General features: G+C 41.8%; 1 protein-coding gene across 2 annotated transcripts in view; it reads right to left on the reverse strand.

The window, feature by feature from the left end:
- LOC126094624 (zinc finger protein 511-like) overlaps positions 1-24,839 on the reverse strand; it is a 65,083-nt gene that overhangs the window by 26,394 nt on the left and 13,850 nt on the right. Inside the window, exons 1-2 of one of the 2 annotated variants that reach the window (XM_049909106.1) lie at positions 8,395-8,509; positions 7,027-7,142 (exon numbers count right to left, since the gene is read on the reverse strand). In XM_049909106.1, the coding sequence (XP_049765063.1) occupies positions 7,027-7,058 (32 nt within the window). In that variant the 5' untranslated portion in view covers positions 7,059-7,142; positions 8,395-8,509. Of the gene's footprint in view, positions 1-7,026; positions 7,143-8,394; positions 8,547-24,839 lie in introns of those variants that run through there. The other variant, XM_049909105.1, reaches the window with a different exon arrangement.

The following is a 24,839-nucleotide window of genomic DNA, read 5'->3' on the forward strand; positions in this document are numbered from 1 at the left end:
ATTATTTGCTATTTTAAATAAATATTTGAAAATAATCATGCAATGACATTTCTGAGAATTTTGTTTTCCATCTTTTTGCATATTGGTGTTTTTCTCTGGAACTATATAATCTAGAAGGCTGTGGTTTCTTTTGTTTTGTAGGGAACTGACCATTTCATAAGTTGCCTACACTGGCGGTATTTCTCAGTAAACTCTTTGAACTGTACATTTGTTTGTGTTTGACAACAAGAGTTATCCACTAGCTGCGTTTTAGTTTCTGTGTTTCCTGTGATAATTTTCGTCATTACTAAGAAACAAAGGAAACAGATACTACAGAACAAATATAGCAGCAGTAAAAAGATTGGTTAGTGCCGAAGGGTGTGATAATTTGGTTGTAAATAGTGACAGTCCTTCTACTCCTCCAAGTGCTTCCAAGAATGAACTGCTGGGTAATGATGTAAAATACAACACAGCTTCAGACAGTGAAACAAACTGCAATATCATTATTAATCTCCATATACTTATTTCAGCTTTGTGTGAAACAGTGTGTTGTCGCATGTGTGGAGGGGAAATTGAAATTTCTGAAAAGCTATCTCAACGCAAGGGTCTGGTGTGCACTTTACAAATAATGTATTTGAACTGTAAAAGTGAAAAGACTTTCAAGACTTCAGAAGTAAGTATAAAGAATGGACTTTTTGACACTAATCTAAGATACTTCTATGGACTTAGATGCATAGGAAAAGACCATTATGCTGGTAAGGTTCTTTGTGGCTTGCTGAAACTCCCTAGTCCCCCTACAAAATCTATCAAATACAACTCCATAGTAAAAAGTAGTGTCAAGGTGTGTGCTATAGAGTCAATGACTACAGCAGCACAGCAGGCTGTAGCAGAAAATGGTAGTTCTGACATAGCAATATCATTTGATGGATCCTGGCAAAAAAGAGGTTTCCAGTCAAAGAATTCATGTGCATCTTTTATCAGCATCGACAATGGGAAACTGTTGGATGTTGATGTGTTGACCATGTACTGTCAGGGTTGTAGGCAAGCAAGCAAGAGTACTGAAAAGTAAACTAAGCACGAAATGAATTGTCAGAGGAACTATGAAGGAACTAGTGGTGGGATGGAGGTTGCTTCTGCAGTGAAAATGTTCCAACGTCCCCAGCATGACCGTGCTGTTTGCTACATGAGTTTTCTTGGGGATGGAGACTCACGATCGTATAAGGCAATGGTGGAGAGTAAACCCTATGGTGATTTGTCAATTACAAAACTAGAGTGCATTAATCATCTGCAAAAGAGGATGGACACGAGGCTATGTAGACTCAAGCAGCAATTGGGAAGTACCAAGTTATCTGATGGTCTAAGTATAAGACGTCAATTGAGTGATAAACAAACTGATCAGATTACACTATATTACGATATGGCTATTAGAAGTAACAGAGATAATTTAGATGGAATGAAGAGAGCTGTTTGGGCAATTTATTTTCACAAGCTGTCTACATATGCTGAACCAATACACAACCTGTATTCCACTGAATGGTGTACATACTTGAAGGCAAAAGAGGAGGGTAAAGTAGACACTTTCTCGCACAAAATTACTATACCAAATGCTGTTATGCTTGCCATGAAACCTGTGTTTCAGGATCTTGCCCAACCAGAGCTGTTGAAGAAATGTCTCACGGGCAAAACACAAAATGCGAATGAATCATTTAACAATGTTGTATGATCAAGGGTACCAAAAAATGTGTTTGTTGGAAGGTCAGCCTTTGAACTTGGTGTTTTGGATGCTGTTCTTACTTTTAATGATGGCTACTCTGGAAGACTACAGGTTTTGGAATACCTTGGCATTCATAAAGGTTACTGTTGTGACTCGCCGATCTTTCGAAGTGCTGCTGCGCAGTTACGCGCGTCCTCTACATGCGGCGCTGTCTGCCAGCCAGCCAGCGGCCGCTAGACTTGGACTCAGTTATGATTTGACTGTTAAAGTGTACACACGTCTTACTCTGTTTACTTGATCTGTGACTTTCATGTATTGCGTCTTCCTTGAAATATATTTGTCCAACTTGAAGTTATTACAATTGGCGACGAGGCAGTGATTTTTCTTTTCCATCGTTGACCCACATGTTTCCATGGCTACTTTCGAGCAACTATTGCAAGGTCTCATAGAACAGTAAATGCTTCTCACAAATGCGATTTGTGATTTCGTCGCGGCATCAAATGTGGGGCGTCTCTCGTTGTTGTTTCTACCTACTTTTCCTCCTTACGATGAGACAGCGGAAGACTGGTCTGATTACGAAAAATGTCTTCGACAGCACTTCTTGGCATTTCATGTCGCGGACGAACAAACATGTAAGTCTCTGTTCCTTTCATGGATTTCACATCAAATGTATCGGTGTTGTCGGAATTGGCTCCTTTGAAAGATCCTGCGTCTTTGTCCTTTGCTGAAATGTGTTCACTTCTGTCCACCTATTTTCAAAAGCAAACGCATGTGGTAGCCTCTTGTGTTGCCTTTTATTGTTGTCAAAAACAACCGAATCAATCCTATCGTGCTTGGGCTGCTGAACTTCACGGCCTCAGTAGAAAGTGTCAATTTGTTACTGAAGTTCACAAAGAATCCTATGCCGATTCCATGGTATGGGATGCTATTATCCGTTCGGCACCCGACAAAGAAGTTAGGCAATGTGCCCTTCAGTTGTCAAATCTGACTCTACATGAAGTCCTATCCATCGCTCAGTCTTTTGAAATTTCTCGCGCCGCTGGAGCGCAAATAGAGGCATGGGGCAACGTCGGGGAAATACAACCTCTGTGCGATGTTGACAAAGCGTGTGGCGTGTCCCCGCCAACCGATATGGCCGCAGTACGCTTCCAAGTGCAGCGTCGGCCTAAACAAACCTCCAAGAAACTGCAGCAAAACCCACAGCAACTTCCTTCATGTCCACAGTGTTCTACGAAAGATTCAGGAGAAGATTGTCCACAACGTTGAGCCGTGTGTCACAAATGCAAAAAAAAAAAAGGGTAATGTGTCATCCGTTTGCAAATCCGACCGCATACATGATGTTCATGAACATGACACTGATTCTGATTCTGTGTTGTCTGTCAATTGTACTTCTTCCTTTTCAGGGAAGTTATTCTTCACTATCCAAATAGTTGGTCGAGATGTTCGCATGCAGGTGGATACTGGTTCTGCTGCCACTATCATCAATTCTCAGACGTACCTTCAGTTGGGTTCTCAAAACCTGTCACCTGTCACTAGGCAATTACGGACTAACAATAAAAAGATTTCTCTCTTGGGACAATTTGATGCTGAGGTACTTACAAATCTGTCGTTTGCACTGTTCCCATATTTGTGGTCGACCATAGTAACGCGGAGAATCTTTTAGGTTTCAATGCCTTTCGCGTTTTTGGGTAGAGTGATTGTAGAGCAATACAGTTACAAAACACGGGAGAACATGTGATAAAAACACCACATTTATATACTCAACAGTTCCTGAGAAAATGGGACATTTATATAGCCAATTTAACATTGTCGAGACAGGGCGGTACGACTCCCCTTAATTACTACACACCTAAGTTGTTGAAATATCCAACTAAACAAGGGGGAGAATCATTTTAAGTAAACAACATGAATTACTGTATATTGTTTCTCAACCACTACAAAGCACAGGCAGTAATAATTTTCTAATTCTGATGTATACATATCATCCAAAAACTTTCAAACAACCATGATTCTACCCTTGCCCTTTTACTGTGAATATGAACCCCTGTAACAGACTGACTGTAGCTTTACTTTTGAAAACAATTTAATTTTTTGTTTATCCTTGGTGCAAGGGTTATAGTTTGCAATAATACATTTTACATCCAATATGTTAATGCATTTGTATTACAAGTTTACTGAATTTGTTGTTAGTTAAAGGATCCTTTTTGGACCAGTCCATACCTATGTAGTATTACTCAGACACATTCCTGTAAACTTCTCCCACTAGATACACATTACCAGAAGGATAAATACGTATCCTAACCATATACTTACATATAAACATTATGTAACCACAAGGTGATCTCTGTATTTGATTTTTACATAACAAGGCATTATAATCATTGAAGCAATACAAACAGCTAAGCTGTGGAAATGGACTTGCTTCAGTACAAGCAGAAATCAAACATATTAAAGGAGGACAGCTAAGTGCAGATGGAAAATGTGGGACATTACTGTGAATAGCCAGTAAAGTGGTCAATAAAAGAAAGTAAGACAAACCAATACTCAAAAATTACAACCTTTCAATGATTCAGCGTTAAGTGCTACAACATTATAGACTCATCTAAGTGAAAATTGTAAATCTTCTTTTGTATTTCATTTACCTTAAAATTAACAATTTATGTTTTCTTTCACAAATTTTAATTTATTTAAAATCATTCTTGGCAGTTCCATTATTCTGGTGTCAGAAATTTGTTTGCATGTTCACACTTACAAAATTCTTGGGGGGCTATTGTAATGGAACTGACAAATAGCCCATTTTGTTATGCTATACACTAATTAAAATTGTTTTGAAAAGCATTTACTTTGTATGATTTTAGGGTAGGTGTTGCAATCAATAATCGGTACAGAAAATGTATGTTCTTTGTCGTTATGACTGTGATCTTTGGTGAGCAACAGGATTTCTGCCACTTGAGTTTTGGCCGCAGTGGAGAGTAGCTGTTTTCAAGTTCTGGCAATAAATATGTGTTTTCTTTAAACAAACCGTGGAATCCTGCATCACGATTTTGTTAGTCTAGTGATAATCAACACCCGCACCTTTCTCGCACCCAGAACAGCAGAGGAATCAATGCCTAGACAATAAGGAGCCACATGGACAAAGCAGACGCAGCAGCATTGAGAAGGGGACATCATGACCATCTCTACAAAGTAATGTACATCCATTAGCCACACCATAGTGGTGTCTTAATGGAGATAACTTTTGCAGTGTAGTAGAGAGGGTCCATGTTAAAGAGTATCATTCTATCCTCCTCCTTTCCAAATTCAACAGTTCCAATGTGCAAACCCTTCTCTTGTCTGTACACTTCCACCTGTTTTCATAGTATCGTCCAAGATGTAGCAATACCCCACTAGCTTCCAGACAAAGTTAGCTAACATTACAGTCATAAAAGGAACTGATATTTATTTGACTTCAGTTTGAACAAATGATCAATGTAACACTTTATGATAAAAACACAGTTAATAGAGTAATTTAAAACTGATGAATTAAAAAAATGCATGTGTTAATTCAGTTATTTCCTTATTATTTTTATAGATGTGACAGTATCATTTGTCTAAGGGAGGGGACATGTAGTTTAACATACACTACATGATCAAAAGTATCCTGACACTTGGCTGAAAATGACATACAAGTTCGTGGTGCACTCCATCGGTAATGCTGGAATTCAATATGATGTTGGCCCAACCTTAGCCCTGATGACAGCTTCCACTCTCACAGGCATACATTCAATCAGGTGCTGGAAGGTTTCTTGGGGAATGGCAGCCCATTCTTCACGTAGTGCTGTACTGAGGAGACATAGCGATGTTGGTCAGTGAGGCCTGGCAACGAAGTCGGCATTCCAAAACCTCCCAAAGGTGTTCTATAGGATCAGATCAGGACTCTGTGCAGGCCAGCCCATTACAGGGATGTTATTGTTGTGTAACCTCTCTGCCACAGGCCATGCACTATGAACAAGTGCTTGATCGTGTTGAAAGATGCAATCGCCATCCCCAAATTTCTCTTCAACAGTGGGAAGCAACAAGGTGCTTAAAACATCAATGTAGACCTGTGCTGTGATACTGCCATGGAAAACAACAAGGGGTGCAGACTCCCTTCAATAAAAACATGACCACAACATAACACCACCGCCTCAGAGTTTTACTGTTGGCACTACACACAATGACAGATGACGTTCACCGGGAATTCGCCATACCCACACCCTGCCATTGGATCGCCACATTGTGGACCTCGATAGGTTACTCCACACATTTTTCCACTGTTCAATTGTCCAATGTTTACACTCCTTACACCAAGCGAGGCATGGTTAGGCATTTACCGGTGTGATATGCGGCTTATGAGCAGCTGCTTGACCATGAAACCCAAGTTTTCTCACCTCCCGCCTAACTGTCATAGTACTTGCAGTGTATCCTGATGCAGTTTGGAATTCCTGTGTGATGGTCTGGATAGATATCTGCCTATTACACATTAGGAGCCTCTTCAACTGTCGGTGGTCTCTGTCAGTCAACAGATGATGTCGACCTGTACACTTTTGTACTGTACGTGTGCCTTCACATTTCCACTTCACTATCACATCAGACACAGTGGATGTAGGGATGTTGAGGAGTGTGGAAATCTGGTGAACAGACATATGACACAAGTGACACACAATCACCTGACCTTGTTCAAAGTCCGTGAGTTCTGCAGAGCATCCCTTTCTGCTCTCTCACGATGTCTAACGGCTACTGAGGTCGCTGATGTGGAGTACCTGGCAGTAGGTGGCAGCACAATGCACCTAATATGAAAAACATATGTTTTTAGGGGGTGTCTGGATACTTTTGATCACATAGTGTATCACTCTGGTAAAGTGACGTGTTACCCAACATTTACCTAATTGACAAATGATGATGAAATAGATGAAATCATTTATCAGTTAAATAGTTTGGAACCAAAAACTGTTTGGAGGTTTTGCTCATTGTTTTTGCATGTAAACTGCTACAGATATGTTCACCATGTGTGTTCAAGATAGGATGGCTATTCCAGTTTGTCACAAGTTGCATACCTGCACGATATAGCATTTGTTCTGTACTTCAAGTTCTGAGCTTGGAGATGCATGGTGCGCCTACAAGAAAGAGTGTGGTGTGACAATGTGAATGACATCACCATGAACAGAAACAATGAGTTAGCTGTCAAATCGTTCACTCTCATTCAAATATCAGATTTTGTTCATGTAACTTCAAAGTTGAAAGTATGAATGCAAACAGTAAATGCGATGTTCTTTTATGTTAACTACTTTTATCAGTAGATGCAATATACTTGCCAACACAAGAAGAAGAAGTACTTTCTTATCATGGGTAGACAATTGGAAACAGATTAAGATTTAGATTTTCAGCATAAGATCCAACTGCAGAGGAAACCATGTGGTGTCTTCGTGACCTATGAACAAATTACAATTAAAGGTGCTACAGTTCAGAATTTTAAGGTAAATATATACATTTCTACAGATCGAACATTGTATCCTTGGGAGAAGCATTCTCATATTGAAGATGAAACAGTATGAATTCTAGAAAGGATACAAACAACCAGTAAGGGCAGAGGAAGAGCCAAAGAGAATGGGAGTTCAATAAGAAAGCAGGACAGATGAGGTTCTATGGACTAACGAATCCAGCTCAACTGGAAGGCTGAAAATAATGTGAAGCTTGTGCAATAGGAGTGATGGGACAAGAAATGTGATGGGAACATAAGCAGGGACTAGTGGTAATTATGGCCATGAGTATTGTGGGATTAAAAGACACGTCTTGGGTCGTTCCTATCTGTGTATTTCGTGCAAGCTGCTCCTCAGTGAAAAATCATGGGGATGGGAGGGAGGGAGGGAGGGAAGGAGAATATGTGGATGGGGAATGGATGACAGCATATTCAGAAGCCGTGTATGGTGATAATCAGCAACATCAGTAACTGACATGGCTACTTTCACACGTTTATTTTTCAGAGATCAGCTACAGAACTAATGCATAATGGCCTTGATGAATGAGTGGAACAGGTCTTACCTGCACACATCATTAGGAGATGGGCGCAGGACCAGGAAAGAACGAACAAGATTCTTTGTAAGACAGGCTAGTGAGAAATAAAATTCTTTAAGCTGTCTGTCAGTTGTTTTCCATTTCAGTTGCCTTTAGTATTTGCTACTTGCTTTTAGTTCTCTTCGATGCCTTGTTCTTGTCTCATCCACCCAAGAGCCTATTTACCATTAATTTCTCCTTTTGTTTGGCATGAGATGACTTGCTGTATTATTGTTTGTACCCATGTACTGGAACCCTTACATCTATGCTGTTTACATAATTTTACCTATGTACTGTAATGCTTCTCAAAGCATTATTCTCGTCAAATAATTAGCTTATCTTGCTTCAGAAAGTCTTATGGCAGTTATGTTTAACATGCGTTTTCAAGTGATGTTGCACTATTAAACAAATTCTAGAATTCTTCAAGCAATGGAAGAATGAAACAGGAGTCAAAGAAAGTTGAGGGTGTGTGTGTGATAGTTATTTTTTACGTCCTAACTTATATTTCGCCTTGAGACAGCTACATCTCTATGTATTCACATTGAACATGCCCACATTTGAATTTATTTTTGCCTCACTGCTGTTTTATTGTAAAAATATAATGTACATAAGGAAGGTAAATTACTTACACTTCATGGCACAGGTCTTCATCATCAATATCAAACACACCAAGCCTGTTATATGTTTTGCATACTGCATCTCCCGGTAAGAAGAACGGATCCGCCGGAGATCGTCGACCCACTGCGACCTGTGAAAGTGCTTCAAATGTCTTCTCCATTTCCTGTGAGAAGAGATACAAAAAATATTACCAATGAAAACACAGTTCACTCTGTGAATGAAGCCATATGGGCAAATAAGCTGTAATGATAATATAAACTGCTTGAATGTGGCCTATCAAAAGTAATTTTAATTTTCTTTCACAAATAAAGCGCTAACACTTGTCATGGAATGTGAGCAGCTATTTGCATTATAAATGTTGAGTTTAGATCAAAAGACCGAACAACAGTCAAAGTTTTCAAATTGGTGAAAAGATCCTGGTGATGCTGCAAGTCTACAGCTTCAAGCTATCTATCTAGAGTAACTTCAGTGCTTCAAAGACAGTGGACAAAAACATGCTAACCCATTAAAGAATCCAGAAGGAGTGAGACAGTATGAGACATAAGATGCAAGCTAAGGGTAGACAGGAATGTGTTAATCTCAGGAAGGTGCTGGGCAGTTGTCGCAAGAGGAGAATCTCAGAATCAGTACAGAACTGTTTGGGTGGCCACCACCAAGTAACTAATATTTTTAACTTAAGTGCAGGACTCAGCAATGTCATGCCATTCAATGGATGATGGTTACAACCGACCTGTGGGAAAAAGCCCATCACTGTCCACTGGTCAAAGTTGTCCTTCAATGTACAGCAGTCAAAACTGCTACCATAAAGGGATTCCTGCCACTCTCCCAGCCAAGGAAATAAAAAGAAAACTAAATACACATGACAATACTCCATGGAAAATAGGTGCCACATGTCAGGAAATTACAACAAGACCAACCTGTCCAGACACTAGTTGACTGTAGGGTGTCATTTTCTATGCTAATAGATACTTATTGTCACCAGCTGAAGGAGATTATGTTCCAAGATTTAAATTGCACATTGCTGAAAGACAGAAACAGAAAATACATACAGCTGATAGAAACCTGTGTTGTTTCTGAGATAGATTATTTTCCAAGATACACTGTCCAGTCACATCAATGTGATCCACCTGTCGAAGGCCTAAATCACCAGCTTTTGCAGTGACAACTGTAAAGCACTCACAAAGAGTGTCAATGAGGTTCCGGAAGGTACCGACAGGGAAGTGGAGCCATGCCGAATCCAGTGTTGTGGACAGCTATGGTTTAGGTTCATGGCACACACAGCCTCATCGAGGTGGTCCCACAGATTCTTGACTGGGTTTTAATCTGGGGAGTCTGGTGCCCAGAGAAGTATGGTAAACTCACCCTGGTGCTCTTCAAACCACAGATGTAAACATCCAGCTGTGTAACAAGTTGGATTGTCCTGCTGGTAGATGTCGTGCCAAGGAAGAACAAACTGCACACAGGGCTGGACATGGTCCCCACGGGCAGATGCATACTTGTGTTGACCCACTGTACCCTCCAGGATCACAGGATCAACCAGGAAATGCCACACAAACATTTCCCAGATCACAATGCTCCCTCTTCCAGTCTGCATCCTTTCGACGATTGTCACAGGGTGTTTACTTTCAGACATTTCATCTGTCAGATAGAGCATAAAACATGCTTCATCTGAAAAGGCCATCCGTCACCACTCAGTACTGGAGTGCAAATTCCAGCCTTCACTGCTGACAAACAGCAGTCAGCATGGACACATGAACCAGGTGCCTGCTGCCAGGGCCCATACACAGCAATGTTAGCGGAACGGTTGTTGATGATACATTGATGGTAGTTCCTTGGTTCATCTGAGCAGTCAGCTGCTCAACAGTTGCATGTTTATTTGCCTGTACACATCTCCGCAGCTGATTAAGGAATGTAAATATGCTTTTGTAATTAGCTGTCAGATTTCATGAATGTGTGTTTTTATTAGTCATTGCCGATGTACTTAGACGCTGTTTTAAGTTTCAGGCTAGTACATGCGTGTGATGGACAGTGTTGAGTTATCCACTGTGATAGTGTTTATGGACTCCTTGAGATTACTCGGGAGTGAGTTTTTCCGAAAGAATTCAGTGAAACGGACGTTCTGGAAACGCCGTTACAAGGGCGAGTTAGATGGAGCGTGCCGCACAGGCGGACGCAACAATACTGGCGGGGCGGAACCGCTGTCGGCTCTTGTGCCGCTGTCGGCATTCTTTGTAATTGCGATTACAGAAGGTGGAGTTGTTTTTCTTCCCGGACAGCGTGGCAACATTCAGTTGCCACGCTTCTAGTGCTAATTATATGTGTAATAACCTTTCTTTTTCAGTTACTATAGTAATTGTCCTTAGGACTGGCGACCGTAATTTCCCCCAAATCTCAAATATCTAATTACTGCTAGTTAATTGTTAACGTAACGGCCGCACATTTACTTTCTTTATTAACTTAACCCCTTTTTCAAAATTAATTTCCACCTGTTTCATTAGCATTTTTCCTTTCATATAGGTGTAACCCTTTCCTCCCTCTTTACCGACAGATTAACTTCGGTGACGATTGCTTTTTCCCAAATTTCCATTAGGTACACGCGGTTTAATTTTTCACTGTCATTAAGGTCGATAAGTGAGGGGGAGGTTACACGTGGCGACCGTGACAGGACAATCTTCGGATTTGAGGTTGTTTTGGACACGAATTTTGCATTGTGCAAATCTCGTAACAAAGTACTGGTTACGAAGTGTTCGATACGTCAGCCAGAATATTAGTGTGAGGAATCCTAATTAGATTTGAGATTTGGCATTTATATTGAAAATTATTAAAATGAGTGAAGGCAACAATTACCAAAATTTGGTAGGCTTGGATAAGGAACAATCGGTCGAACAGTGGGAAACGCGCACCGCGGTACCCATTGTTCAGGGGCAGGCGGCTAGCATGAAAGACGCGACCGCCGAAACGCAACAAAGAGCAGAAATGGAATTCCACACTTTAGAAAATGTTTCGGAATCGGAAGTGAAAATCAAATGTGAATCCCTTGATGACGAATACGGGGGCGACAATTAAAGAGGAAGCCGCTACGGAAGTAAAACCGGCAGTTTCCGGGAATTTAACTGATTTATTGAATGTTTTGATTAACGAAATCAAGAGTCAATCGGCCAAGCAAGAAGCTCAGTCTGAAAAAATTGAACGAAAGCTAGACAGTCAGAACAAAGCTATTAATGTTGTTAACAACAATGTTGGAGTTGTTAACACGAAAGTTGATAAAATCAAAGAAGATATTGTTGTGATTAATACCGAAATCGGTAATCTTAAACAGGAAATGATAGGCGTTCAGGCGGAAATTGCGAGCATAAATACTCGTTTTTATTCCGAAATTAGCAGAATCAAGAAAAGTGTAGGAGAATCAGTTGCTCCGATCATCGAGAATAAGGTGACGGAACAAATTCAATTAGTGAAAAAAGAGGATCAAAAGAAGGTGGAAACTTTAAAGGCTTTAGTATCCGAAGTAGATATCAAAGTGACGAAGCAGGCTAATACCTGCGAAGAGAAAAAAAGGGAAGTAGAAACGCTTGCGACAACCACTTGCCAAGTAATTACGAGTGTGTCGGAATTAGAAAAGAAACTTGACGAAAAACAGAGCTATGTGCCAATCTATGCACATAGTTCGGAATTGTTGACGAAAGAGGAGCGGTTCGACCCCTTGAAAAAAGGCGGTATACACGCGACGGATTTCATTAAGAATTGTGAAAGAGTTTTACCCAGATCATGGACTAATGAGAGAAAAATTAATGCGATTATTGATGTGTTGGCTGGTGATGCCAAGCGTTGGGGCTTAAACGTCAACATTACGAGCCTGACTTTTGACGAATTTAAAAATTTGTTTCTGGCTGAATACTGGTCAGAGCAAAAACATCAAAGCGTCTGGCGCGAATTTGTCGTATCGAGGCCTTTCGATGCGAATTATCGCGGTTCGATGAAGGAGTTTTGTGAGGGCTGGATCCGCAAGTTGGAATATTTGCGTGATCGCCGCACGGAATCCGAAATAGTCTGGGAACTCTACAAAAAGCTTCCAAATGATACAAAACGCTACGTAGGAAGCAATTACAGGACAATAAATGATTTCCTGGAAAGAGTGGAGGACGAGGACAATTGGCGCAATAATCGCGACAGTGGTAGAGGCCGTGGTAACAACAACGGGTACCACAGCAACCACAACAACGATAACCATGGGAATAATGCATACCGCAACCATGGCAGCAATAACAATAATGGTTCGGACCGTAATAACAATCGGTACAATGCAAATAATAACAGGAATGACGGAAACCAGTGTCGTACTAACGTGATACGGGCTTCACAGAATAGTAATAACGCCAGAGGGTGTGATCAGCCGCCTCAGCAGCATCCGGGGACCGTATCTGCTGGGACGAGACAGGGAAACCATTAGCCGCGCCGGTGAGGGGCCGACCGGGCGTGGAGAAATTTCGGCGGCCCAATAACAGGAGAAAACCCAGGTGTCATCGTTATGAAAATTCCGTGTGGAATAATCAACGGCGGGAGAGTGTGCCAGTGTTAGGAGAAAGGAGTGCGCCCACAAGTAGTAGATCAGCTGTATACACGACAGTAGGAAGTACATTCACTGTCAGTGAGAACAATTTAAGTAGTGTTCCAGAAATCGATTATAAAGTGGCAGCTGTAATACCCACAGCGGAACTGGAGATTGAGTTTAAGAATGATTCGCAAGTGTTGAGAGAAGATCAGATGTCGGATAAAACGTCCGTCATCGAGCGAGGGGATGCAGAGAGGGAGAGGTCTGGTTAAGGCAGTTCGGTCGCTTATACGACGAACTAAGAGATTATAGGGGCCTGTATGGGAGAAGTGTTCATGGGGAGCGCGTGCAGGATTTTCCGCGTCTCGTCCCGCAGGAAGATAGTGTTTGTGAAATGATAGAAAGTTCTGGCCCTAACCGGCAGACTTTACTAGAAATAGTTGATGTTAATGGGGAGCACGAGCAAGATTCGTCGTGTTTCGTCCCGCAAGAGTTGGATGTTGAAGTAGTAACGGAAGGTTCTGGCCCTAACCGGCAGACCTTACCGAAAGTTTCAGTGGTAGAAGTAGCCGACCCATCCGACGCAAACCTCCAGTTTAACATTGCGAGAGTATTAAGGAGAAAGAGTACGAGAATTTTAGTGATAGCCGGACACGATTGGTAGAAAAGCACGCAGATTACAGCGTGTATGAGGTAAGAGCTGACGTTATACGGTCAGACGGTAGTAGTGTGGGTTGCGCAGATCCAGAGGAAGTAATTGCAGATACTACCGGGCACATTCCTCCAGGTAGATTGGCAGATGAGATCAATCTGACCAAAGAGGAATCAACGAAGGTGACAATTAATGAATTGATAGCAAAGCAACACTCACTAGTTGACGAGTTACAGGAAAAGGTTTCGTTATTGGAGGCGAAGCTACAGACTAAGCCTCAGGACAAACGTGTTGAAATTAAAACTGTATGTGAAGAGAGGCTGAAAAAGCCGCCAGATAAGCCGGATTTAGGATCAAAGCCGGATGGTTTTTTCTGGAATGACCTGGATATAGACGAGGATTTACTGTGGGAAAATAAAGAAACAGTCGAGGACAATTGTAGACAGATAGTAGTGTCTGTTAATATGCACGACCTACAACTAAACGTGATGATTGACACCGGTGCAGAATTGAGTGCAGTATTTGGGAAAATATTTGAGTTACTGAAAGACAGACCTGGCATCGTAGTTATGCCAGTAAGAGGAGTGAAAATTATCGGTGCTACTGGGAAGGCCAGTAAACCGGTCACAAAACAGATTTTTGTCAACTTCGAGATATGTGGGGCACGATTTGAACAAGAGTTTGTCGTCGTGCCAGACTTGACTACGGAAGTAATTATCGGGTTAGATTGGCTATTAAAGTACCGTGCAGTGATTAATTGCGAAAGCAAAACTTTGACATGTACGTCACAAGATAAATAATAGTAGTTAGTTTTGACGAGGCAGGAGACGGTGTGCATAGGCAATACCAGCCTATACACATTGTTAACTGGCCGGATGGTATTGACGTGGGTATGACTTTGAAGTACTGTAACGTGAGGAATCTCGGCATTGACAATAGTGTAGAAAGTGAATTGGAAGCTATTGTAGACGGTGTGTCAAACGTAACACACGAACAAAGACGAGGCCTGTATGAAGTAATAATGAGGAATAAGAGTGTGTTTCCAGACAAACCTAGTATTGGTGTGAAAAAAGATCGTTTGCCAGAAATAATGAAGCTAAAAGCCGATGCTCGCATATGTCGTCATGACGCTAAAGCGCGTTTTGCTAAGTTTGCAATCAGAGACTTAGTACTTGTAAAAGCTCATGAGAAATCGAGCGAGATAGACCATGAAATCTCTAAATTTAAGTTCGTTTATAATGGACCATATAAAGTCATTGGTATACCTCACACAAATGCTTATTGCTTAGAGTATCCAAGCTCTGGAAAACGATTAGGTATACGGAACATTGTAGACTTGAAATTGTACCAACCTAGGATCGATTAATACCACACAATGGGTAATTTGTACAGTATGTAAAATAGAGTGTAAGATTTAACGATTTGCTAGATTGCCATGCTTTTGACTGGCCAAGGTCATTAAAGAAGTTGTAATTAATAAGTAATTAATTTTGATTAATCAATTTAATTTTAATAAATTTAATCATGATCTAATCAATTTAAAAATCCAAGCTGCTAGTTTAAGTTTTCAGCTGAGTCACAGTAGATTAAGGAATGTAAATATGCTTTTGTAACTAGCTGTCAGATTTCATGAATGTGTGTTTTTATTAGTCATTGCCGATGTACTTGGACGCTGTTTTAAGTTTCAGGCTAGTACATGCGTGTGATGGACAGTGTTGAGTTATCCACTGTGATAGTGTTTATGGACTCCTTGAGATTACTCGGGAGTGAGTTTTTCCGAAAGAATTCAGTGAAACGGACGTTCTGGAAACGCCGTTACAAGGGCGAGTTAGATGGAGCGTGCCGCACAGGCGGACGCAACAATACTGGCGGGGCGGAACCGCTGTCGGCTCTTGTGCCGCTGTCGGCTCTTGTGCCGCTGTCGGCATTCTTTGTACTTGCGATTACAGAAGGTGGAGTTGTTTTTCTTCCCGGACAGCTGATGTGAAAGAATTCTGCTGTCAATATTTATGTTTTTTTTTATCTGCTGTATATTATTTTCTTGTTTAGCGTTAATTGGACATGACGAGAATATTAATTATGAAAAGGTTACATAAAAATGTGTATTCTATGTAATTAATTATTAATTTGCGTATTTTGATATACCTGTTTTTTATGGCCATGTACTCTGATTAATTTTGTAAATTGTATTCCATTTCTTGATACTGTTAGGAATTTTGATGATTTTAGAATAGCTAAACCATTTTTCTAAGCTTTCTATGAATTTTAATATGTTGTCAACCTGTTTTATTTTGATCAAGATGACAGAGTGGAATAAGATTAGGAGTGTCTCCACTCAATTATTATCGTTTAAAAATTGGTTTATGGTTAATTAGGCGAATGCTAAATTTTGTTGATGTTTTGAGCATATGCATTTCCGCTGTTTCTTTTTTGGGACATTTTCTGAGTCTGTTTAGGTTACACGATCATCCTCAGACAATGTGGGGCACGTGTAATGCCGGAAATGCATATCCTCCTATTTCCATCTATTGTACTATAAATTTGTTTTCCTTATTTTGGTTACCTGAATATATAACATTTCTGTGTCTTCGTATATTGTAATTGTTTTACTATTTGTATATATATATATATATATATATATATATATATATATATATATATATATATATATATATATATATATATATGTGCATTTATGTCGATGTATAATTGGTTTGTTTCGTAAATATTATTTGTATTTTTACGCTGGGTCTTGCCTAGGGAAAACTGCTATCGAACGATTACATCGATAGGTCGTGTGAAGAATCAAAGTGTTTAGGATCTTTGGTAGTGTTAAATCTGCCGCGTGGAGCACGGGCTGAGAGAGAGAGAGTCTGGCTGGAGTAGCGAGTGGAGCAGGTGTGTTGTGTGAAGCTCCCGAGAGCTGCTGCGCTTTCGGGGTTTAGCAGCATGTAATTGCGCTCGACTTGCGATGATAGTTTCTGACATGGTGTCGCGGACGGGAAGCATTAGCTGGCGCACATCAAGAGCCCGTTTCGTCTGGTGACCGTGTCGAGAAGAAGGCGCGCCAACATCCAGCTTCTGCAACAGCGACGGCCGACAATGAGTGACTGTCGCCACCTCCTCGATCGACGGCTTCAAACCTTCAATCAACCAACAAGGAAGACTGGAAGCACGTAAAGTTTTAGAACTGTATGGCAGACCTCAGCTTTTCAAACTGTACCATTTTCGTAACTATAATTACAGCAACTTAGCATGAACCTTTGTTGCTCATTGTCCCAATTGCATTGCCAAGCAGGGTCCCTTCCTTTTCCGAAATGAACCCGAGTGTCGTTGAAATTCAAACGCCAGCATTAAAATAATAATATAGCATTTCACTGCTTTAATTTCAAAGTTCAGTTAAAGTATTCATAGCTGGCTACAATACTTAGATTACACAGGCACAAATTAAGAGTGCGAGTTTTGTTACCATATTTTAGTTTACCTGTGACTGCAGCTCTGCTTGGTACGTATTAAATTTTACTACTGTTAATTGTTCAGAATCATTTAATTCAAGTTCAAAGTTAAATCCCTTATTTCTGAATTGCGTAGATTCAAGTAGCTTTTGAAATGATTGTTGAGGTAGTCCAAGACTAACCGTAGTTTACTGAATTTCGATGTGCTTCAGAAAGAAAGCTCACTATTAACGTCAGTCACTAAATTAACTTTCGATTTTCCGGTTTTATTAATTCTTTTGCTAAATTAAGTCAGGGTGTAGCGAAATTTATTACTTCTGACAAACTTTCAGTTTTCACACTACACGTGTCAACATTCAGTTGCCACGCTTCTAGTGCTAATTATATGTGTAATAACCTTTCTTTTTCAGTTACTATAGTAATTGTCCTTAGGACTGGTGACCGTAATTTCCCCCAAATCTCAAATATCTAATTACCGCTAGTTAATTGTTAACGTAACGGCCGCACATTTACTTTCTTTACTAACTTTACCCCTTTTCAAAATTAATTTCCTCCTGTTTCATTAGCATTTTTCCTTTCATATAGGTGTAACCCTTTCCTCCCTCTTTACCGACAGATTAACTTCGGTGACGATTGCTTTTTCCCAAATTTCCATTAGGTACACGCGGTTTAATTTTTCACTGTCATTAAGGTCGATAACTGAGGGGGAGGTTACAAGGTCACACCAATATTCAAGAAAGGTAACAGGAGTAATCCACTAAATTGCAGGCCCATATTGTTAACATCGATATGCAGCAGGATTTTGGAACATACATTGTGTTCAAACATTATGAATTACCTCAAAGAAAATGGTCTACTTACACACAGGCAACATGGGTTTAGAAAACATCATTACTGTGAAACACAACTAGCTCTTTATTTACATGAAGTGTTGAATGCTATTGACAAGGGATTTCAGATCAATTCTGTATTTCTGGATTTACGGAAGGCTTTTGACACTGTACCACACAAGCGGCTCATAGTGAAATTGCGTACTTATGGAATATCATCTCAGTTATGTGACTGGGTTTGTGATTTCCTGTTAGAGGGGTCACAGTTCGTAGTAACTGACAAAAAGTTATCGAGTAAAACAGAAGTGATTTCTGGCATTCCCCACGGCAGTGTTATAGGCCCTTTGCTGCTCCTTATCTATATAAACAATTTGGTAGACAATCTGAGCAGCCGTATTCGGTTATTTGCAGATAACGCTGTCGTTTATCGACTAATAAAGTCATCAGAACATGAAAACAAACTGCAAAACAATTTAGAAAAGGTATCTGAATGGTGCGAAAAGTGGCAATTGACCCTAAATAACAAAAAATTTGAGGTCATCCACATGAGTGCTAAAAGGAACTCATTAAACTTCAGTTATATGATAAATCAGTCTAATCTAAAAGCCGTAAATTCAACTAAGTACCTAGGTATTACAATTACTAACAACTTAAATTGAAAGGAACACTTAGATAATGTTGTGGAGAAGGCTAACCAAAGACCTTTTATTGGCAGGACACTTAGAAAATGTAACAGACCTACTAAGGAGACTGCCCACACTACGCTTGTCCTTCCTCTTTTAGAATACTGCTGCACGGTGTGGGATCCTTACCAGATAGGACTGACGGAGTACATCGGAAAAGTTCAAAGAAAGGCAGCACATTTTGTATTATCGCGAAATATGGGAGAGAGTGTCACGGAAATGATACAGGATTTGGGCTGGACATCATTAAAAGAAAGGCGTTTAGCGCTGCGATGGAATCTCCTCACGAAATTCCAATCACCAAATTTCTTCCCCGTATGCGAAAATATTTTGTTGACACCGACCTACATAGGGAGGAACGATCAGCATGATAAAGTAAGGGTCATCAGAGCTCGTACAGAATGATATAGGTGTTCATTCTTTCCGCGCGCTATACAAGATTGGAATAATAGAGAATTGTGAAGGTGGTTCAATGAACCATCTGCCAGGCACTTAAATGTGATTTGCAGAGTATCCCTGTAGATGTAGATGTTGATCTTGTACTCGCCGAAAGCCAGCTGCACACTTCCATCCACATTAAACCTACCACAAACAATAGAACTTATATTTTGACAGTTGCCATCCTTTCCATGTCAAATGTTCCCTCCCATACAGCCTTGGCATACGAGACAAACGTATTTGTTCGGATGCAAACTCTTTATAGCAATACACCACCATACGAGACAAACGTATTTTTTCTGGTGCAAACTCTTTACAGCAATACACCACCATTCTGACCTCAGCCTTCACTGCACGTAATTACCCCACCAGCTTAGTTAAAAAGCAGATTTCCCAGGCCATCACAACAAACCCTGGTACTGCTGATCTCTCCACAAAACAGCTTTGGAGCACACCTCAGTATTATCATGGTCTGGAATGTGTTAATCAGCTATTTCGACAGGGTCATGATTTCCTAAAATCATGCCCTGAAATGAGATCCATTCTGTTTGAAATTTTGCCTACCACACCCAGAATAGCTTTCCATCACCCTCCCAATCTCTGCAATATTCTTGTCAGACCGTATGCTCCTTCTGTACCCAGCTCCCTACCCTATGGCTCCTATTCCTGTGACTGTCCCCGCTGCAGGACTTGCCCTATGCATCCTCCTACCACCACCCACAATAGCCTGTAACTGACAAAACGTATGCTAGCAAAGGGAGAGCCACTTGCGAACAACATATATCATATACCAATTATCATGTAAACACTGTTTAGCCTTCTGCGTCAGCATGACTACCACCATATTATCAATTAGGATGAATGGGCATAGGCAGAGGGTATACACTAGCAACTCGTAATATCCCGTCACAGAGCATGCTCTACAACATGACATTTGTGACCTCGGCATCTGTGTCACCACGGGTGCCATCTGGATTCTTTCCCAACACACCAGTTTCCCAGAACTCCGCAGGTGGGAACTAGCTCTTCAACATGTCCTTGGTTCTCGCCACCCACCTGGCCTTAATTTACATTAATTTCTTCTGTCACAGCTTTTCTTCACTGTAACTACTCTTTGCTTCACTCCGTTTTAATTTTGTACCTCTTCCATTGTCCCGGCTATTTTTCTCCGCCTCTGTTATGTACAATGCACTGAGCTTCTCACTCTTATTTACTTGTGTGCGATGTTTTACTAGTAATCTCTTTCTTGCATATTACCCTGTCTTCCATCTTTAAGATCTCAGGTTTTCAAATCTCGTCTGATGCAGTCCCCAACAATCAGTCTTTCCTTCTCATCCAGTACAGTAAGTCTCCCCTGACCCGTAGTTCTGAGTGACTTTCCCAAAATCCTACCCCTTTTCCTAGACCTCTCCAGTCCTTTTCCTTGACCCTTCTTCCTCCCTCTTTAACCCTTCTGCCTGAAAAATGAGCCACTGGCTCCAAACGTTTGCCAATCACAACAGTCTTTCCTGTTTGTGTTCTCCCACTGCTTGGCGAGTAGATTTTTTATCTATCCAATTAAATAATTACATCTTCATTTTAGGTTTAATTATGTCCTTAGATGGTTTCCTATGACGACCTACTTATATCTCATCTACCCTTAACCCAAAGTAATACACTCGTTTGGAAGCATGATTATTTGGCACGGGAACTACACGCCCTGCCCATAGTAACTGCCATCTTAAAACCATTGCTTCTATATTGGTTATATGTGCCTGTTCAAGGATGCTGACATTTGTGCTTTATCTAGACTTATTTTATGCAGAATCACTGGTGATAGTGCTCCAGTTTTTAGATGCCATCTGTAACATGTCCAGGATTCAAAGCCATAAATGCATGGTGGAAATTACAAATGAATTGTATACGAGGATTTTTCTTCCAGCATTGACATCATAATTATCAAATACTTGACATCTCAGTCTGGGAACAGGTGCTCAACATGAGATTAATTCTATACTGAATTTCCAAATCTATATTTGCACTTGATGACAGGATGCTGCCAAGGTAAGGAAAGGTGTTTAAACATTAATCACGCAGCATCCAAAATAACAATGTGCTCAACACTTACTTACTGTGAAAAATATAAATGCAAAAAGTAAAAAAGTTAAAACTGACTAAGTTTTCCTAACCTTACACTACTTACAGAACATACAGAACCAAAGTCTTACCACGCTCTACAAATCAAAGCAACAGGAAGAACCCCTAATCTCCGTCAACACTGACATCTATATTTTGCAAACCACCGTGAAGTGCACGGCACAGGATATGTCCCATTGCAGCAGTTATTGCAGTTTCTTCCCATTCCATTCACATATGGAGTGTGGGCAGAATGAGTGTTTAAATACCTATATGCATGCTGTAATTATTCTAATCTTGTTCTCATGACCACGATACATAGGATTGGTTGGCTAAAGAGGGGGAAGGGGGGGGGGGGAGGGGACCAAACTGCAAGGTCATCGGTCCCATGTTCCCGGTAATATAATTACACAATGGAAAGAAGAAAGGAAAGGAGACATACAGCACAATAACAGGAGAAAGGAAGAACCAGAAGAATGACAGGAGGACAACCAACACTACTATGGACAAAACAGGAAAAGAAAATCACAGAGACTCTGCGACACATTAGAACATCCACCCTTAAAATCATTTGAGTGCAGAACACAAAGGGACAAAGGACATGTGCGAAAACTTATATAGAATGATAAAACCCACCATCACATATAAAACATAAAACTATATTAACCGATGAGGCATTGTTTGCTAAAATTAATGGCAATGAGCCGTTAACTGAAGAGTCTATCGCAGGGCAGCTAAAGAAGGACAGCTCACCAACATATGGGCACCGCACTGACACTTAGACGGGTCATCACGGTAAAGGAGGTAGCCGTGTGTCACCCAAGCGTGGCCTATGCGGAGCCGGCAGAGAACCACAGAGTTTCTGCAAGAGGCCCACATGGAGGACTGCCACACATTCGTAGTCTCCTTAATGGCACACAGTTTGTTGTGTGTGCTGAAGTTATGCCATTTCATCTCCCAAAGCTGCAAAACCTTGCAGCGTAGTACTGAAGGCAGGTGACTTGCAGAGAAGCCGATCTCCAGAAATGGTTTCAGCGTAGCCTATTTGGCCAGCTTGTCAGAAAGTTCATTGCCTTGGATTCCGACGTGTCCTGGGGCCTACACACACACACACAACTGAACGATGTGACTGTTCCAGGGCATAGATGGACTCCTGAACGGACACTACCATAGGATTATGAGGGTAGCACTGGTCGATAGTTTGTAGGCTGCTCAAGGAGTCAGTACACAGAAGAAACGACTCCCCAGGCCATGAACGTATGTGCTCAAGAGCACAAGATATAACCACCAGGTCGGCCATGAAAACACTACAGCCATCTGGCAACGAATGCTATTCAGTATGTCCTCCATGGACATCCCCGAAGCTGACATGATCATCAGCCATTGAGCCGTTGATGTAAACCACTTCGTGGCCTCGGTACATGTCAAGCATCGAGAGGAAGTGGCAGCAGAGAGCCATGGGGTTAATTGAGTCCTTAGGGACATGTGAAAGGTCCAGGCGAAGCCGCAGCCTAGGTGTAAACCATGGAGTGTATGTGAATGGACCTCAAGTATAGGTGGTAAAGGCAAGGACTCGTTTGGAAAGAAGGGATTGGACACAAACTGCAATTGGAAGCCCTGACCTGGGCTGTCAATGCGGGAGATGAGCCACCGTGAGTGGGAAAAGATGACAGTGATTTGGATGCGCAGGAGAACTACGAATGTGTGCAGCATAACTGGCCAGCAGTTGTGCTCGCATAACCTGCAATGAAGGGACTCCAGCCTCAACAAGAACGCTGGTCACCGGACTCGTCCTAAAAGCTCCTGTCACTGGGTGAATGCTGCAGTGGTGCACTGGGTTGAGTAAATGCAATGCTGAGGGTGCCGCCGAACCATAAACCAGACTCCCATAGTCATGGCGGGATTGAACAAGGGCTGCAGCAGCGTAGAGCGATCTGCACCCCAGTTGGTGTTGCTCAGGCAGCGGAAGGCATTGAGGTGCTGCCAGCACTTCCACTTAAGCTGATGAAGGTGAGGAAGCCAAGTGGATGTCGAAAACCAGTCCTAAGTATTGATATGTTTCCACTACAGCGAGTGGATTATCACTAAGGTAAAGTTTTGGTTCTGGATGAATGGAACGATGCAAACAGAAGTGCATAACACACGACTTTGTGGCCGAAAACTGGAAACCGTGACCTAGAGCCCATGACTGCGCCTTGTGGATGGCTCCCAGTAGGCGCCGCTCAGCAACACAAGTACTGGTGGAGCAGTACAAAATGCAGATCATCTGCATACAGAGACGGTGAGATGGACGGTCCTACAGCTGCTACTAGACCATTAATGGCCACTAAGAATAGAGAGACACTCAATACAGAGCCCTGCGGGAACCCATTCTCCTGCATATAGGGGGAACTATGGGAGGCACCAACTTGGACACGGAAAGTACGAAGTGACAGGAAAGTTTGGATAAAAATCGGAATCGGGCCTCAGTGACACCACTCATATAATGTGGTGAGGATATGATGTCGTCAGTTGGTGTCATATGCTTTTCGTAAATCAAAAAAAGATGGCAACCAGGTGTTGTGTCTGGAAAAGGCTGTTCGGATGGCAGACTTGAGGGACACAAGATTATCACTGGTAGAGCAACCCTGGTGAAAGCCGCCCTGACATGGAGCCAGTGGGCCACATGACTCCAGGACCCAAACCACCCGTCGACACACCACACATTCCAGCAGCTTACAAAGAACATGGTGAGGCTGATGGGCCGATAGCTATCCACATCCAGTGGGTTTTTACTGGGTGTGAGCACTGGAGTGATGGTGCTCTCCAGCCATTACGGTGGAAAGACGCCAAGGCACCAGATCAAATTCAAGATGATGAGATGTCGCTTGTAGTACGATTAGAGATGTTTAATCATCTGACTGTGGATCTGACCTGGCCCAGGAGTTGCATCATGGCAGTGAGCAAGGGTACTGAGAAGCTCCCATTCTGTAAATGGGGCATTATAGGATTCACTGTAGCGTGTAGTAAGCGAGAGGACTTCCCATCCAGCCGCCGTTTGAGAGTGCGAAAGGCTGGAGGGGGGAGGGGGTGGTAATTCTCTGACGCAGAGGCTCAAGCATAGTGCTCAGCAAAGTGCTCGGCAATCGCATTTGCATTGGTAGATAACACGCCATTTACATTAACACCGGGAACACCTGTTGGGGTCTGGTACCCGAAAACACGTTTGATCTTTGCCCAGACTTGGGAAGGTGATGTATGGCACCCAATGGACGAGACATATCTCTCCCAACACTCCTGCTTCCGTTGTTTGATAAGCTGGTGAATACGAGAACCATTTAAAGTCTATGAGGTGCTCCAGGGAAGGGTGCTGCTTATGCCACTGTGGAGATCGCTGACGCTCCTTAATTGCTTCAGCAACTTCTGGCGACCACCAAGGGACTGCCTTTCGCCGGGGCACCCTAAGCGAGGGATCGACGTTTTCTGCTACAGAAACAATTTTTGTAGTCACCTGTTCAACCATCACATCGATGTTACTGTGTGGGGGAGATTCAATGCTGACAGTAGAGGTGAAAGTTTCCCAGTCCACCTTGTTTAGAGCCCATCTAGGCAGGCGTTCATGGGCCTGACACAAGGGCAGTGACGGTAAGGTGCGGGAGTGGTCATTACCACACAGGTCGTCATGTGCTCTCCAATGGATAGATGGGAGAAGTCCTGGGTTTGCAAATTGATAAATCAATGGCCGAGTAGCT

The sequence above is a fragment of the Schistocerca cancellata genome, chromosome 8 (assembly GCF_023864275.1).
Source record: "Schistocerca cancellata isolate TAMUIC-IGC-003103 chromosome 8, iqSchCanc2.1, whole genome shotgun sequence".
Lineage (NCBI taxonomy): Eukaryota > Metazoa > Arthropoda > Insecta > Orthoptera > Acrididae > Schistocerca > Schistocerca cancellata.